The 18,467-nt window shown below is 40.6% G+C and overlaps 2 protein-coding genes across 4 annotated transcripts in view; one reads left to right on the forward strand and one right to left on the reverse strand.

The window, feature by feature from the left end:
* The window catches only part of LOC129091357 (ras-related protein Rab-26), an 80,612-nt gene that overhangs the window by 9,567 nt on the left and 52,578 nt on the right, over nt 1–18,467 (reverse strand). The window lies entirely within an intron of this gene.
* On the forward strand, nt 1,864–5,762 carry LOC129091356 (uncharacterized). 2 transcript variants are annotated; one of them, XM_054598940.1, is made up of 3 exons: nt 1,864–1,914; nt 2,566–3,643; nt 4,938–5,762. In XM_054598940.1, exons 2-3 carry the CDS (start codon nt 2,608–2,610, stop codon nt 4,997–4,999), a joined length of 1,098 nt encoding a protein of 365 aa, XP_054454915.1. In that variant the 5' UTR covers nt 1,864–1,914; nt 2,566–2,607; the 3' UTR covers nt 5,000–5,762. The 2 variants fall into 2 exon arrangements, with proteins under 2 accessions (XP_054454915.1, XP_054454916.1); XM_054598941.1 differs by having other exon boundaries at nt 4,941–5,761.

Genomic DNA, 18,467 nt, shown 5'->3' on the forward strand with positions numbered 1-18,467 from the left:
GGGGGTAGAGGTAAATATATTTCATTGCTATCGAGTGAAACAGCGAGTGAAAGGTCAGGCCTCTCTCACACTCACACACATACTGTACAGTACGCACTCATTTCCTCCTGCCTCCCTCCATCTCTCTCGGAGTATATCATCAAGCGAATAATACTGGGATCAGCCGTAATCCCTCCTCTCGTCTGCAGGTTTACAGTACTCTGTGCTCCCTCCCCGGGGGTTTACATCACTTCATTACACAGAGATTAATGTACCGGAGAACCTCACCTCGAAGCCCTGACTCTCGACAACATGCGAACCTGCCAATTACTCACACGGGGCCTCGGAAGATCTCGGCGGCCTGTGGGCGGATTAAGGACCGCAGCTTCTACGCCGAAAGTGATCAAACTTCAAAAGGCTCGCTGTCGACGGGGAGTGTTAGAAGTCATACGGTGTGTGGGAGCACGGGAGGAGGAGGACACGTGTAATGTGTCGGTCTACATGTGACAGCTCTTGACACGCAGTCAGATTAACAGCCTTGGTGAAGATTCTGATTGACACTTTGACTTTGTGTACAGAGGAAGAGCGACGAGGGAGACTGAATGTAATGGCCATGGGCTTCTAAAGGGCCTTCTGCTGAGTCATGATCAGTTGGCAGGGTGCTTACTTTTTAGACGTCAGCCATCCAAACAACTTAGAAAATGTGACATGATTGCAACCTAATGTCAAGAGAAAAAAGTTCTATGGAACCAATTACAGATGGAGTTTGCAGCGGTATCCAGAAGTGAACAGGAAACGTCACAATCTTATTTGCATAGTTGCTACAGCTCTCTTAACTTTGTGGGTTTCTTCGAAACAGAGAAGCCCCTTGTTCAGAAAAGTTTCACCAGGAAGAAGTTCTCAAGAACTCACGTCATGAGGGTGGGATGTGAATTCAGAAAGGAAAATAATGACTTTTCAGTGACCAAGCTGGTATTAATATTACTTATTTTATAATGTAGAAATTACAAACTATAAAATTAACCAAAACCAATTTTCTCACCTTTAAGCAGCTATGGCCCCTTATCTTTCAAAATGATTCTCCTGACATGCAGCACCGACTGTAGGTCACTTGTGTTTTGGGAGCACTCACGTAAAGGCTGTTTGAAATGGCCTTCTGCACACTGCACTCAATCAGTATGCACTACATACTAAATTAAGGTTAAGTATGCTTTTTTACCAGCGGACTGTTCACACTGACGTAAACTCTATCGATCACCACATCACTGGTCCTGGCTCCCGTTTAATGAAAAATGATCATCAAATCACAATCAACATCTTCCACTCGATGTGATAACAATCTGAAGAGCCGCAATGCATTTTGGGGAGGTTGAGAATGTCCAGGAAGCTCACTTTTCGAAGTCTTGTTGGGCTTTTCCAACATGCTGATGTTTAGCAGGTGTCATGTTTACCTAGTTAATCATCTGAGCTTATCGTGCTAGCCTGCTAACTTTGCTAAATAGCACAAACATACAGCTTAGGCTGATGGGAAAGATGGTTTCGCAAGTATCTCGATGTAAAACAAAGTGTGAACAAATGTCTCAACAACAGTTCACGTAAAAAACACAAATGTCAACCTCATGGTCGCGCTACAGTGGGGGATCTCCAAAATTAGAAGCACTAACTGGTTCAATCCCCACATGAACCAATATCTACTTTCCCATACTGCTCTTACTTCATGTAGTTGTGAAAACAGCTATTAATCAATCAACCTTGACTAGTGTGTGTGCATGTGTGTGGGTGTGGACTCTTTTCTGGGCGTTCGTTTCAGGAAGCTGTGGTCAGATGTGAGGTCGCTGGGTGGGGAAATACAGAGAGAGAGTAATATTAAGAAAGAGATAAGGGAAAGAATTTAGTTCAGTTTGGATGAGAAGGAAGATCAACACAGCTCTGCAGGTAAACAATGTTTTATATTTTTACTATCATTACAAAGGTTTTCACAAATTTTAAACTATTTCTAGGTTTACGTTTTAAGTTACAGACCATATTCAGAGTTTATGTTATTTGGTTAGGACGTTTATTGGTGTGTGCAATACAGTAGTAGCTTAATCTAACCAACTTTATTTATAATTTTAAGCAAAACTATGTAACTGTTGAGAGGAAATAACACAATTCCACACATAAGATGCTGAATTTATAACAAGCATTACATTTTTTACTGAAGCTTGACTTAGTCTAGCATGCTTACCTCATTTTTTTCTGTTGTTAAAGTTGGCAAACTTTAAGCTATTATATGGCTGTATAAAGAACATAACTGAGTTATGCGTTACAGTTACAATAGCATGACATTATAGTTAAAACGTAACAATAGTTGAATAACGATACAAATGTAATAAATACCTTTTCAACTTAAAAAAAGGTGGCTTTCAGTTAATTCTAGAAACATCCCTTTAAAAATGCACATGTTGTTGACACAGCAGCTAGTATCTCTTGGTTGTGAAACTTATTTTGAGAAGCTGAAATGGGCGTTTCCTGTTCCTCTTTTCAAAATTGGAACGTCCTGACCCTCCCTCCTTCCTCTCACGCTCTACATGTTTCTCTTCACAGGTTTATTAATGCTCACCAGCCCTGACAAACACTTCAAAGAAGATGAATAACCGTTCTGTTGCTATTAATGGCAGTGATAGCCCAGCCTGCGCCAACGGCAGCTACACTAAGCGTGGCCAGCTGAGTGAAAAAGTCTCTGAAGCTAATCTCGTACGTCTCAGACAAGGACCGGGAAATGTCACAACACGAATCCATGAGCCAAGAGAGCGCTCTTCCTCAACAGTCCACACCTCTAATGTGACGCCACGTTCTCATCAGCGGCGGTGGTCAGACGACTATTGCAGGTGTGGGAACTCGTACGTGATAACTGTGAAGAAGAACAAGAAGGAACCGCAGCCTCCTCTGCGTGGAGTATCCCTCCTCCGACCCCAGCCTGCATCCCATCATTCATCCAAACGCTACTCCTGCCCCCCAATTGGGGTCTTCGGCTCATCCTCCTCTTCCTCGTCGTCCTCCACTTCTTCCTGCTCCTCTCCTCCTCCTGTCCAGACATCTGTCATCACCGGCCACGACCCTCTAGGTTGGAAGCTGCGTCCAAAGAAGAGCTCCACGTCCCCCCGGGCTCGCACTAACAGGCTGTCTCTGCAGATTCCCCTCCCGGTCATAGTCCCTGAACCCGAATCTAGTCCTGCTACTAACTCTCCATCAGTCGATGTTACTAATCCAGACCCGCCTCGTGAAAACAAACCCCCTCCCAGACCCAAACCACCCCGACGCCGCCACTCCGACTCCTCGGCCTTCCTCAGATCCCTGGCGACCCCTCTGCCTGCGGTGACACTCGAGGAGCTCCGCGCCGTGCACCTCCGCCCGCTCACCCTTCTGGACGAGTCTGACGACGTCTTCAGCGGGGGGGACGAAGGGGAGGCGGGGGTGACCGCTCGGCCGTGCAAAATATCACCACCAGTTCCAGAAAAAACTTCCATGGCGAGACAAATAGCACAACTGATGGGTCACTCATACAAACGCCGTGGGCCTGTCACAGCTAATGAGGAAATCAATTACAACAGTGTTATGAAGCCAAAGGCAAGACATTCACACCAGACTGAAGACCTCAGCAGACTGAATGCTAGAATCACTGGTAAGCACTGGTGAAAATCTCCAAATAACCTGAGAATAAAGAATGATTATGTAGCATTACACCTCTATATTAGAAGAAAGTAAACTTGTAAGAGACGCATACAGGGTCTTAATGGTCTTCAATGTACAGATTTAGCTACAAAATCATTATCTTGGTGTGGCCCTCCAGTGGCACTTTTCTTCACCAAAATACAAATGCATCCATGTGGCCTTTTTTTTTTCAGAACGCCAGCTTTTTTCAATAGTTCCCAATGAGGAGAGGGCGCCGCTGCCAGGGCCTTTTTTTTTTTTTTTTTTTTTAGAGCGCCCTGTTTTTTCGTGCGGCCACTCCGAACGCTTCTAGTTTGAAATCCCTGAACATTTATAAGTGCTCCCCAGTGCACTGCCAGTGCTTTTCTGCCAGAGAAGAATGCTATATAGACACATGGACAGAACTGAACATGCAGACTTTGATTATTGGTTGATATCAAAAGTTAAGATTCAACGGTGTTGAGCACGGCCATCCTCCTTGGAAGCAATATTTACAAACGTGGAGAATAACTGAACCTGTTGTAAAAAAGAAAAGTCACTGTACAGTAGAAATGATAATTGCCCAAGTATAAGACATATGCTGCAGGGATGGTGATAACCTGATGGAATCAACTGAAATAGTTAACGTACTAGAACGTACTTTTGTGTAGGCTTGCTTTTCTTTTGTTCAATATTAATGAAGCATTCATTTTCAATTGTTTTAAGCATTTAGGCTTAGCCATAGGATTAGAGCAGAAGAGAAGGAACAAGAAATGTTAAAGAATAAATAAAGATCTAAAGATAAAGAAAATAAACTTTGAGGACAAAAACGTGAACTAAGAATGCTATTGATGCAGCAGAGAAACTACACTTCCCATAATGCAAAATGATTGGGACTCTCCCTGCCTTGTAAACACTCACACCTTTCAAAGCTTTCCAAAAATGTGTTGTCTTCCAGCTAAGATACCCTTTATGACATCATCAGCTGTTCTTCCTTACACTTTGGAAAGTTAGGGCCATGTATGACACTATACAGCTACAGTTGCAAACTGAGTAGTACTCCTCATACTGGTGCAGATACAAATACGTGTTTTAAAGAAATATGTTGTACTGTAAATGAAGATGATGCACAACACTGTCTTCAAAGTTCACAGGAGATCTAATTGTAGATTCCCGAGTGCCTTACACCCTGATTTACTTTTGATTGATTTCCTCTATCATGTGCTGAGGGGAGAGGAGGGGCGTTACGGTGCCAGTCAATAGTAACAGCATTTCCTGTGTTCCAGCAGGACTGCGTGTGGATACCGGCTGTGACAGGGAGAGGTCCACGCCACGCTTCCCTGGCTGAGGAGACTGAGAGAGGAGACCTCTTCAACCTCCAACACCAGTTGTACAGATTACGGTCCATGGACTGTATGACTAATCATGGTCTACGTTTTTCTAAAGTGTACAAGATTGCCAGAGTTAAAGACACTTTTGTAGCCGACCTCTGACACAAATGACTATTATTACATCAGCACTGCGTTATGTTTAACCTCTCCACCATACATTCCTGTTAGATATCTGCGGAAATATGAGTTTGTTAATTGTGTGAGTTCAGGCAAGTATTGCTTCAGGCAACCCTGTCTCCTAAAAATGATGTTCACTTCTCATACAGCTAAACTGCAGTCTCAATTAGGCTTTGAAGGAAACATATTTTCTCCCAAATTACAGTTTTAAACAAGTGATTACCATTAAGAATTGACACAAAGACAAACAGGCAAGGAAACTACGTAATGATGTTTAGTAAAAGATCATGTTTTGGCTTTAAAAGTGTTGTTGTTACATAACTTAAATTATGTGCTTAACGTAAAAGTAAGACCATGTTGACTTCTGGTTTCACAGTTTTTCATTATTGTTAGTTGAATACAATATTTTCAATAAAACTTTTTAACTGATGGTCAAACAAAGCAAATCATTTTGATACATTACTTCGGCCTCTGGTAAGATATGAATGGTGTTTGACGTTATTTGCGATATCTTATTGATGATTTAACCTGTTAAAAGATGATCACAGCCCTAAAATGATTGGAATAACAGGAGTGTAGAAATAGGATAACTGTTTTTTATAAAGTTTGTCAAGGATGCATGCTTCTATTGCTTGTTTTTATCAGCAATTCCCACGGTCTGATGTCTCTGACACTCAACCTCCAGATGAATTTCTTCTGCTATGCTCCAGTTCAGGCTTGGCAGGCCCTTACCTACAATACATTTTTGCCTGACAGATGCACACACACACACACACACACACTAACAATGTGCAGCAGCAAAATCTAACGTGCTTGTGGCTTCAATGTGACTGGAATAGTATGCCGACTACACACAGGTGCAAGGTGCTGAGGATCTTTTTGCTTATCTTCACAGTCAAATAAACACGTCGGCAAATAGCTTTAAGTTTACACAGACCGTCGAATCACAAAGAACCAGCTGCTTAGAGGGAAATCGCTGGGAATATTGCAACCAAAAAAAAAATTGGACCATGTTATCACTGTGAAAATACTGGTTACAACTACAAAGTTGTTTTACAAATGCCAAGTAATGCCCTTTAGACCCATGGTGTGTTTTTACAGCAACAACAGCAGGGAAACATTTCCAATTAAAACCAGTGAGAGGATCCAAAAGAAAATGTAAAAGGACAAAACGTTGGCCTATATCCAGAAAGTAGCAGCCATGGGCCAACACTTGTTTACCTCCTGTTTCCTCTGCCCCGGTTTGCAGACTCACCATGTATCCACATTATCAACTCGCAACATATAAGAATGGGTTCAGGCAGAACTAAGTGTTGCAAGAAACTGTCCCAACGCCATTGTAGCTGAAGCTTACCCACCACCCTCATGTTCCCCCTCGGGTGAACACTTTTAGCTCAGTAAACACGTTTGCAGTAGTTTGCATTGTTAGCGCTGTTAGCTTCCAGCTGCCGGCTCAGTCGCTGCGAGGCAATAGAAATGCTCCCAATCTCGTATATTGCACCTTTAAAAAGTATTTTCCTTGGTACTCATGCAAACGTAAAATCCAACTTTGTGTGGTCTATAATATATACATATATTATATATAATTTATGTATAATATATATATATAATATAATTAAACAAATAAAGAAATAAATACATTTTTCATAAAGTAATATTTACTTGTTTTTCAAATTTGAAATGTAGGATTTCACTTCAAATTCTCAAGCCCAGGCCAAGAAAGCATTACATTACTATTACATCATCATGGTTGTTTTTTAGTATTTTGAGCAAGAAACTTAATTTTTGGCCTTAGGATAGTATGAGTGTAAAAAATATCTCAACTCAAGGTCCACTTACTATTTTTTTTCAAAGTTTTCAAAGGTGTTTTAAAATAAATGAATGGTAAAAAAAGATGCAGACAGAGAAGTTTGGATGGAGTCAGTTTTGTGAATCTGGGTTTGGTCCTCTGAGATGAGCTGCTGGGTGTCGAGCCGAACGGAGAAAGATCTGCAGTGTAGGCTGCAAGCAACGCTGCAGGCAGGCGAGTGGTGGGACTACGGCACAGATCATCTTTCATACTCATAAACACATGCAGAGACCCCACACACATACACACACTCTGTAGCAAACCCTGCAAATGCAAAAAAAAAAATGCTGCTGTATCTCAAAGAGGAATCATTCCACAAAACATCTATTGCTTCAAGTCAAAACTAGCAAACTACCTCAAGTCTGAACATTACTTTCAACTGTGTTAAGACCTCTTTGTGTTCACTTTTACCTGCATCAGCTACTGGGAAATTTACTCTTTCTGTCAAGAAGGGACGGCAGCTCTAAACTTAATGCGTTAAGACAATTACAATGAGAATCATTACAGAATCACTCTGGCAAAACACAGAATCACACCTACAGTTTGTTGTCTTTGCTTCAAATGCGGGAAGGAAAACGTAACCGACTTTGCGTCTTTGTATCTGCTTTGTATCAGACCGTCTCCAGTTTTACTATTCAGTTCTCCTTCTATGGTGACTCCTAACGAGACCTAATCTGACTGCCACATGGTTCGTTACACAGAACCATCTGAGAGGCCGTCATTGGAAACTGTTTGGAAAAGGGCGGGAACTTTCTAGAAATACTTGGCGGGTGACTGTATGAGCCATCTGTCAACCAAACTCTTGCCCAGGCCAGTTGGTAGAAGAGCGAAAAATGAGCGTTCAGTGTCTTTCTTTGCTCGTATTTAGATGAAGAAATACTCTCAAGGTCTGATAAAACTGATGAAGCATCTACGTTAACCTCTTCAGGAGCCACCATTGTTGTTTAGAGCGCCTCTCTGTCTCTCACACACCTAAGCCAAGCCCGTAGTTGGCAGTAGCTCCTGAGAGGACGCTGAATGGTCCGTGATCTGACTTACTGGACACAAGCACATTGCTTGAAGCCTAACAATACGGATTTTTCGTGTGATCTTGTGATATTGTGAGAAACCAGCTGCCCTGCAAAGTAAAATGTGACTATTGTCTCCACGGAAAATCTGCAGCATTTGTCAATTGTTCCAATGATATTAACATTTAAGGAGGACAGCCCAATGTGACTCCCAAGGTGCATTGCTGTAAGGCATCATTCAATAACTGATTCTAAACTTATTTTGTCTGTTCTTGCAAAGATGTTGGAATAGAACTATTTATCCCTGATTCCATTGATGAACGCAGAGAGCAACACGTACTGACTGCATCCAGCAGCATTGCATTATTTGATGCCCTTTTTCAAGTTACAGTAGCCTGGATGTGCCAATCTAACAAGTGACACTGACAAGAGGGCTGCTTTTCTGATGTGGTGGCATGTCAAAACTGGGAAAGTAGGACGGTGGTGTATGTTGACGGCGCCAGTGTGTGGCCATACATACAAAACAAACAGTGTTTTGATCGCTCCATTAATTCCAATATAGGATCTTCACTGTATGCATATCGCAAAGAAAGAATAGGGGGCTTTCAGCGGGATCCTGCAGAGCACTGGAGTCCACTTCTGGCTGATTCAGTTGAGAGCATGCTCGTTAGAGACTTCCTCTAGCTGAGATGACTGACTTCCTGCTGGCTCATCTGACACATGAATAACTATACCCATACAACTCTCCCAAATTAGTCAGATTTTATTGGAGGGATCAAATTCTGAAAAAACAAATAGTCATTCAGGATGTTTTACTTTTGCTCTGGTTTATGCTTTTAGATGCTTGTTTAAGAAAGGAGATGCACTTATGACTTCTGGTGACTAGTAGTTCTCTTGAATACCTATGTTGAATACACTTCCTGTAAGTCGCTTTGGATAAAAGCGTCTGCTAAATGACTGTAATGTAATGGAAAAAATTTTCATGGTTTTATTAGTCCTTTCTTTAGTGATGATTGTGTATGTCAATTATACTTTTGGGCCAGTGTGCATCACATGATCATGCATTGCCAAACACGGCCATTACACCAAAATGGAAATCACAGGCCATCCCTGTTCCTGGAAGTTTTTGTTTAACATATATGCTATACACCATTCAAGATACTTAACTTACAAAAAGAAAAAACATAATTTGTGTGGAACAATGATGAAACGCCTCTAACCAATGGCACCAGTGTTGTAAATGTATCTAGGAGACTCTAGTTGTTCTGCTTTAAGAAATGTTGAGGATGAACTTCCCCGAAGTCCAAACTAACTAAACACAGCGATCCTATAAAATGCACCAATTATATCCTACCAGCGCCAATACTAGTGAATAGTGAGCGTAGGTATCAGGACAGACATAGTGGGTTTGGTAAACACATACAACAAACCACAGCAAAATCTTTTTAAGGCTTCCTACCAAATACACAGAGCTGAAGGATCAAACGCTCCGAACACACTTGGTTTGAATAAACCTTGGATATACAGTAAGCTTTCCGTCAAACCAAGTGATTAATAACTCAAAGCTTGTATGGTAAAATTGGAGCAACATTCTCAAGGAGAAGAAGATGAAAAGGCAGAGATGAACAGACCTTTCCCTTCTTCAGAGCGAGGCAGAACCGACTGACACTTATTAGCCTGCTGCACTCTCAGTCTCGGTGTGTGTAGTGTGTATGTGTTTGGGACACACACACAAACACGTGTTACTACTGTGGAGTAGTGTTTGCTTGATTTGGGGTAAAGTGTGCAAATGTTGTGGCAGAAAACCATTGAAGAGATGCAGTTCTTGGAGTTTAGCAACCAGCAGGGATATTTTATTGCAGAAATTGAGATACTGATGATCTCTTATATACCTTTAATCTCGCCCCCCTTCCCTCACTTTCAGCCAATCAATTCTTGTTGATTGGACCATGACAAAGCACATTTGGCCTTTCATTACATTACATTACATTACAGTACAGTCATTTAGCAATCAGTAGTATATATTACATATCATTCACCCATTCACACACTGATGACAGGCTACCATGCAAGGTGCCACCATCAGACTCTAACTAACATTCACGCAACATCCAGTCCACACCGATGGCAAGCCTTCAGGAGCAACTTGGGGTTAAGTGTCTTGCCCAAGGACACATCGACTGCCGAAGCCGGGTATCGAACCACCGACCCTCTGATTGGAGAACTACCTTCCTCTCCACTACGCCACAGCCGCCCCTTTCACTCACGTTCTGTTTTCCTTCATTCAATGTCAGGTTATGTCAGCCTAACCGACATGACACCCCGACAGGAAATGTCACTCTCACATCCCAACCCCTCCTGGCACGACCTTGGCACTGTTTATGGGACTCGCTTATCTCCCTTTGACCCCCACACCGACTTCATACAACCTTTATCAGATAGATGGAAATGTACCCGAAAATATTGATGTTAATCAGGAGTATTGAGCCAGGAGCCTCCCTTTAAACATTACAACAATGTAAGTGATTATACATAAAACCCTGAACCTGTGTCCAAGTGGAATTTGTCTGTTTTTGAATTTGCACGTGTGTTAAGGGTTGCAGTTAAAGCAAGCTTAATTTAGCTTAATTAAATTAAACCAGACTCGGGTTAACTAAACACTCCAGAGAAGCTCAAACATCTTCAGTATAAAACCCTCAGGCGAGAACTAAAATATTAGCATTTTCCTTAAGCAAGTACATCTTTTTGTTCTATGAAGTTATCAAGTTTGTGGGAGCCTCAAAAACAATACTGTACAAAGTTAGCAAACAGCCCGCAAGATTTTACTCTGGTAACAGCAACCAGAAATATCCGTATCGTGGTGGCTGCCAACCTAGAGGTGTCTGAATATGCTTCTTTATAAATAGATAGCATTTTTCTTCACAATACTTTAGGGGACTAAAATAATGGGATTGTCACCTATATTACGAATGTAATATTACATCCTGATGAAAATGCATGTTCAGCAACATTGGGCGCTATTATCAGACTCATTATGGCCAAAAAATTGCAAGAACTTGCAAGGAAAACTGAGGACAGAGATGATGAATGAATTGTTGGCAGGTTTGAGGAAACAGCAGTCTGTTTTTAATCGTAGCCAAGAGATCGGCGAGACATCTCAGGCCGTTCATCATCTGTTTTTATAATGGATTGTGGATTAATTGGAAACATTTTCAGAATGAATACTTGTTTCCACTAAAAGAAAGGGAGAGAAATGTGTAGGTTTTGTTTTTATAGGTCATTATGCAATGGTTTAACTGGTCCGGCCCACTTTAGATCAAATTAGGCTGTATGTGGCCCAAATTTAATGATTTTGACATCCTTGGTTTAGGGCAATATCACATGCAAGAGCATGAGTGTGTGTGGATTCTTTCCAGGTCCTTAACATACTGCAATAACTCAACTACAGATGGAGCCATTAAAAGTTTCTGACAAATCCCCTGAAAGGCTAAATAACAATTAGCATCCAACAACCACAGGACACATCTAAATCTCCTGCTTCTTGTCTTCTACATATTCATGAGACACTCGTTGGCCCTTTCAAGCTGTTTTCTCACTCCTGTCTGATAAGCGGTGGCGACAGTGGAAACGATCAAGTAAACTGGCTAAAAGTGAAAAAGAAATGCTGTTGCTAAAGCTCTTACTCAGTGATTGGAGAAGAGAGAGAACAGATAGCTTGGATTTAAAGCCTTGACAGAAGGGAGAAAGCATGACAAATAAACAAAGGAAGAAGAAGAAAGTGTGAAGGCTGGTGGGATGTCACATGCTAGATGGAAAAAGAGAAAAAAAGTATGGCTCATGAGTTTGTGTGAGTAGAAAAAAGAGACAGACAGAAATGCAGAGAGAGGGGGGAGTTGGAAGGACAAACATTAATTGATTTAGTTAGATAAACAGAAAGAGAGTTGGAGATTGTTTCATTAAATTGTTTATTTTCTGCTTGGAAAAGACCTTGATGAGCAAAGCATCACCACTCTCTCCTGCCAATCAGCAGAGGGTTTTTTGGTTGTTCACCCCAAATCTTTTTGGTGTCCCAGCAGCTCAATTAGGCAAACTGGCACTGAGATTCATCGTCTATGTGGTTACTGGAGAAGCTGTCTGGATAATGATTGTTTGAAAAGTTGGGAGTGAGAATGTGTTGGAACATTCAGGAGATCAATGTGTCTTGATTTGTAACAATACATGCATTCTTTGAAGGGAAAAAGTCTATCTTAATGGAAATACCAACATGTTGATATGCAAGTCTGAAGTGTTTTTAGTAACGGTGTTTGTTACTGCTGTCGATACTGATTGTTGATTGATAAGCACAGCTTACTGTACAAACTAGAATTACAACCATACGGTTGCATGCCTCTGCCAACCACTCATTTTGTAGTTTAAACCCATGTCTGTCCAAAATGTCACTTTCTTGAGATATGGACAAAAAAAAGTGTTTTGAGAGGTCACAGTGAGCTTCGAATCAGTTCATCTTTGAGGCCAAGTGGACGTTTGGGTCAAACTGGACGAAATTTGCTCAAGGCTTTCCGAGATATCACGAGATTGGGATGAAGGTGAGGAGTAACTTTGCTTTATCTGTGCAAATCTTACCACTGGGGTTTCTTTTCAGTGTGAGTTTATTTGACCGGAAATGGCGACTGCAGCTAACATGTAACGAAAAACAAGCTATGAAGCTGTGTTTGTTGTTCGTCTTTAGGTGACACTTCTAGTTAACCAAGGCTCCAAATGTTGACACTTCTTTCTCCTCCTTGAATTAGCATCATTACAAAAGAGAAATCAGATAGTTACTGCCTTATTTTTGATTGATCTAAGTATTTTTCCGGAGAACATTGGATGTAAAACATATAGAGGGGTTTTTGCAGTATGTTTTCACAAACTAAATTGCAGGAACATGTGGTTAATGCAATAGATTACACAAAATCTACACTGATCACATTTGCACAAGGACGCTGTAATTTCGGTGGCTACATTCTGTTCCATTTCTTTCCTCCTCCAAACATTCAGCTGGCCATGTGCCAGCTGACCCCTACATCAAATTGATTTTTACTTTACTTGTTGTGGACGTCTTTTGAACAACAAAGCGTCCCTTCTGTGAGACTCTCAGTAATTCAATGATTTAATGATTTTTCTCTGTGGCCTCTGCTCCCAAGCGTGCTGGTCAATACCAATAAAATCTGTCTCTGTGTGTGTGCGCCGCAGCATATATTCACGTGTGTGTGTTTGGCATGTGAGTGAGTTGTCTTTAGCAAACATGGAGCCAAAGTAGCAGCTGTAAAGCCCTGATATGAGGTTGTTATGGATACAAGGGTTTAAAGGCATCAGGCCCCTGATAAATTACAACTATATTTACATGCATGCAACAAAACATACAGAATGAAAATTGCAACATGGGAAAGATTATCCAGAAAAAAATGATCCGGATGAAGTTGTTGGGATTATCATCACGTCAAATTACATGAATTGCCCCCTGATGATGTGCTTTCTTTATTTTATTATAACTTAAAGCTGGGGTAGGCAGTTTTTGGGGTCATAGAGCAAATATTCCATAGTAACCTTTCAGCATATTGTAATTCAAATGGTCCGAGAGAAAGCTGTACTGCTACACCTCCTCTTGTCTCTGGTTTTAAGCTTTAGAAAATGTAGCCCGTGATCTACGCTTTTTCCAATCACAGGTCATTTCCGAAGGGTGTTCCCATTGGTTGCTCTACAAATAGGCGTGTACATCCGTTCAGATGGCAAAAGCGTGATTCAAAGTTGAAATATCCCTGCAAGATATGTTGCTATTCCTACACTGCAAAGCAACCTAAAAAAGGAAGACAGACTTATCTAAACGAGAGTCTGACAATATCTGCAGAGCTTTTTTTTTAGCTCACGGCTACGGTTAGCAACATTATTTCTCTTCCTTTTCTCTCTTTGCCATATGCGTGAGCTCACCTCTACGGCACAGCTATGACAGCTACGGTTACCACAACGTTTTCTCTCCGTCTCTGCTAATTTTGTAACTAATTAGAGCCTCGAATGACATTATCTCATCTCAAAGGGCTTTACAGTCCAGACAGTAACTCTCAGAACTGACACAATAATAGGCATTGAGATCACAAACACTATCGGGATGATGTTTGAAATGAATACTTACACTAGTACTAGTTAAGGTTACTGAGTTAGGTACATGCATGTGCCCATGCTCATCTAGTGGGAGCGGCTAAGGACAGACAGGGTAGAGCTGCAGGATGAGGGCTGTATGTACTAGGTGATGTACTTTTAAATGCTGGTGTTTTTTGCCTTTGCAAGAAAACTGCCTCCGCTAGGGTACCACTTGAATAACAATATGCTGGAGGCTTTATTATGAAATCTTTTCCCAAAAAACAACAACTACCCGAGCTTTAATTTGAATCCGACCATTACGTGTGCCACAATGGGAGACAATCAAGGTCCAATCAAAAATGTTGATGGTGGAAGTGATTGCTGTACTGGTGGTAAAAAAAAAACCACATAAAAATAATTACATCTGCAATCATTATAACCAGTTGTCATGACTACCAGAAAAATACTAAATTATTTTCAGCATGTCCTTGACCAATGAGGAACTTGAAAGTTGTTACAGATTGAGGAATCATACAGGGTAATATGTTTTACTACAGTAATGATAAAGGCTTATGAGGAGTGTGTTTGTGCATTGTACGTTCACCTAGAATGTGCTTGTAGCCTTGAAATGTTTCCAGTGTGCTGCTCTATACCATTTCCTTCCGTTTATTTGTTGTGACAGGACAACATAACAGTCACATGAAAAGAAGCAGAGATGGAGACCTCATCGCCTTAAGCCCTTTATGTATCGTAATGAACAGACGTAATTCATTCTCTTGACTGTTAGCAATGATGCAAATGGTTCATGAAGCATTGGAGCAATTTGAGAATAGATTATTTTTGAAGTGCTCTTAAAAAGGCAGAACAAGAAGTGTTATTAATTTCTGTCTGTACCGGAGCAGCCGTTGCGTTGATCTCACAGGATTCAGTTCCAACCTAATAAAATGATCATTATGACCACGTAGAAATGACTCAGGGCTTATTCATACATAAGACCTACATGTTAAATTAGCTGCACATTTACGTAAGAAGGTACATGCCTGAACAGGGATTGAAAATCCAACTGCAATATGATTATATACAGTTTTTGTTCCCTCCATACTTTTACAATGACGATCCACATTTATCAGAATCAGTGCGAATGTAACGGTCTTAAAAAAAGAATGTTAAGGAAAGAAAAAAAACTGGACTAGTTAGACAGAAAGGCAGCAGATACCATTGATGAAGAAACATGGAGGCAGAGAAAAGGGGCAGATAGAAAGCAACAGCGGCTGTGGTCATGGTTACAGACGGTATGGGCAGTGAAGAGAGAGGTGAAAGAGCAAAAGAAACACATGGGAGGCAGAAGAAGAGAGGATGAGTGATGGAAAGCATCGGGCAGAGTGTCTCCATCTCTTTATCATCCAAATGCTCTCCAGCCTTCACCCCTGAGGCTCTGCTGCTAATGGATTTACACTGTGGGAAACGCCAGTGTGTGCAGATATAGTGTGCTGCAGTAGCCTTGAATCCACATGTATATGGCGAGAACTGTGTGTGCTACATGTTGCCTCTACACCCATCTGGGTTAAAGCTGTGTAATGTGCAACCCTTTTTTACATTATTAAATGTTTGTTTGGCTTTATTCTACCACTTTGGTAGCTTTAATGTTTGCTTTCTGTGTTTTTAGATGTGACAGCTAGAGGACGAATTCATAAATGTGACATAAGCAGCAGGGAAGGAAGTATTTTGATCTTTTACTTGAGTAAACAATATTTAATAATCCCTGGGCACTGCATTCAGATTTTTACTTAACTCTTGTGCATCCATTAAAAAAGTGGCTTTGATTTTCATATTTTTAACTTTTCATTGGGTTTGTTTTTTCTACCAACACAAGTCCTGACCATAACTGCAATATATATTTTTTTTTCACAGATCACACTATTGCAAAGATTATCAACAAAGTTAATGTTGAAAAATTTGGTTTGAAAAGCTTGCAATTTTGGATTAAACTCTTATTTTCTTTCTTGTTCAGAGTTAGATGAATTGCACCTTTGACAAGAAAGGAAATATGCATATTTTCAGTGCTGAACAAGTGTGCTCTCTCTCCACTCTGAATGGATTAAAGCTGATACTGTATATATATATATATATATATATATATATATATATATATATATATATATATACAGATTGTCCACTAGCCTCCCACCGTGTTTGCATCTGCTCTGGAGCATTAGAGCACTGTTTTATGCTAATGCTGTCATGTGTTTAACAAACACTAATAATAAGCTAACATCCTCACACATGGAGAAATATCTACAGTGAGAGAGAAGCGGGGGGGAGAATAAATACTGCATATAACAAAGACAAATCATTGGAGGGGAGAAATCATGTCGGATAAAGGGATAATTATTATCTGAGCCCAAATTCTGATATTTAAGACGTGAAGTAATACACACAGTAATACACAATACAGAGAATACAGAGAGTGCTATTGCTTCATAAATTCAAATTAAGTAAAAAATCGATACGCGAACCGTGTGCGTGCCACAGGTACATGCTCCACCTACACATCACCTCATTTGGTTCAATACCCAGTTCCAGTTTTAACACTCCTTCTGTTCCTGCATTCTCTGATTGCTCCAACAATACCTGGCAGTGTGATAGGAGATGGTCCTGTGGTTTTCAGGAATACTTGCACGGAGAGACCCATGACCTGATTGTGCCATATGTGGCTGTGAGTCAAAACATGTCGACCTCTTTTAGAGTCATTCCATAAAGATAAGAAGCCAGCTCATAACACTGGAAAACCATACAGTATCTACATCCAGGACAAGGACCCATTTATGAAATGATGTACATTTAAAGAGGAGGTTATAGGAAAATTTGGTTTTCCACCTAGAACAGTGACTGACTCCCCTAAACAATTAGACACATTTGTATTATTATAAGACTATTACTCTATTTATATTTTAACATTAGTAGCAATACAGATAGGCACCTCAGCAATGGAGCATGTGGAGAAATGCATCCCCATTATTCAATTAGGGGGAGTTATATTTTTGTCTTTTAAGAAAATAAGCTTATCATCATACGCAATCAGGTGATAACATCTAAGCAGCCTATATCAATGATAATTTTAGAATTTACAGCAACTGTCAAAAAGAAGTAATAAAAAAGTCATACATTTCTGGACCACCCTATGAGTTTGTTCGGTTGCACTCTTAGCTGATCGGACAAGATTCGTCTGTAGTGATTGGACGTTTGCGAAGGTGCTGTGTCAAAGAGTTGGCTCTTTTAGGTGGACCCAACTTATCTAGACTAGCGCAGGAGGCTGTTTCTTGACTTAGTCCAGGAGTTTAGGTGGTGTATAAATGCAGGAAAAAAACTACTTAAATAACGATTTATGAATCTTTCCAAATTTGATCACCCATTTTGAACATAACCATGCACTCGTGGGAAATAAGGGCAGCGTTTTAACACTCACCTATTAGTTTCTCAGGTAGGAGGCTAAAAATTAGGGCTGACCCATAAATATTACCAGATTGAAAAGATTTGCTAAGACAAACCTGAGTTCTGGAAAATTTGTACAGACTTTGCTGCCATGTACTGAAAAATTAAGATTCAACTTTTTCACCCATTGATGGTTTAAGAAACAAGATTGGACTCGGTAGAGAATATTTTAAAAGGTTGGTGGTAACTGTATATGTTATGGATTTATTGTAATTTCTCTTTGTCTTGTGCCTTGTCTTGATCCTGAAAGTAATTTAATAAGCCAATGACCAAAAAATAACCCTAGATACCAACTTGATGAGGGTAAAACAGTTTAAATGTTCCGTGTAATGAAGATGAGAGGTGCCACACACACACACACATACACACACACACACACACAGTCTCCAGATGTAAAAGCATTGAACCTGACAGACGGAAATAGAGCTATTCCTCTCCTTGATGCCTGAGACACACAGTCTAGTAAGACTTCACTCGGCGTTAATCAAAGGAGAGTAATGCTCCGACAAGGGATGATGGTAGAGGCACCAAATGGGGCAGGAGATGGCCAGAAAATCACAGTCGGAGCAGAGGCATGCTGTGACTACAAAGAGAAAAAAAAGTAAGCTCCAATCTAATCACTTATTGCAACTGTGGTCATCGTTCATTATCTGATCCCTGCTGTGAGTATGAGCACAGAGGGGCCTTTACACATCACTTTGAGAACTTTTGTATTCAACTGCACGTTCAGTCGAAGAAGGAGTTTCAGTGAGCACTCTCCTGATTTGTGCAAAATAATTTATGTTTCTGCTTTGTTTATATGATGGGGAAATCATTCAACATTATACAGCATTCAATTGATTA

This window comes from Anoplopoma fimbria, chromosome 5 (assembly GCF_027596085.1).
Source record: "Anoplopoma fimbria isolate UVic2021 breed Golden Eagle Sablefish chromosome 5, Afim_UVic_2022, whole genome shotgun sequence".
Taxonomy (NCBI): Eukaryota; Metazoa; Chordata; class Actinopteri; order Perciformes; family Anoplopomatidae; genus Anoplopoma; species Anoplopoma fimbria.

Excerpts from the sequence above, each read along its gene's own strand:
- LOC129091356 (XM_054598940.1), top strand. The coding sequence starts at position 2,608 with ATGAATAACCGTTCTGTTGCTATTAATGGCAGTGATAGCCCAGCCTGC. Across the intron at positions 3,644-4,937 it reads ACTGAATGCTAGAATCACTG|CAGGACTGCGTGTGGATACC; the intron begins GTAAGCACTGGT and ends CCTGTGTTCCAG.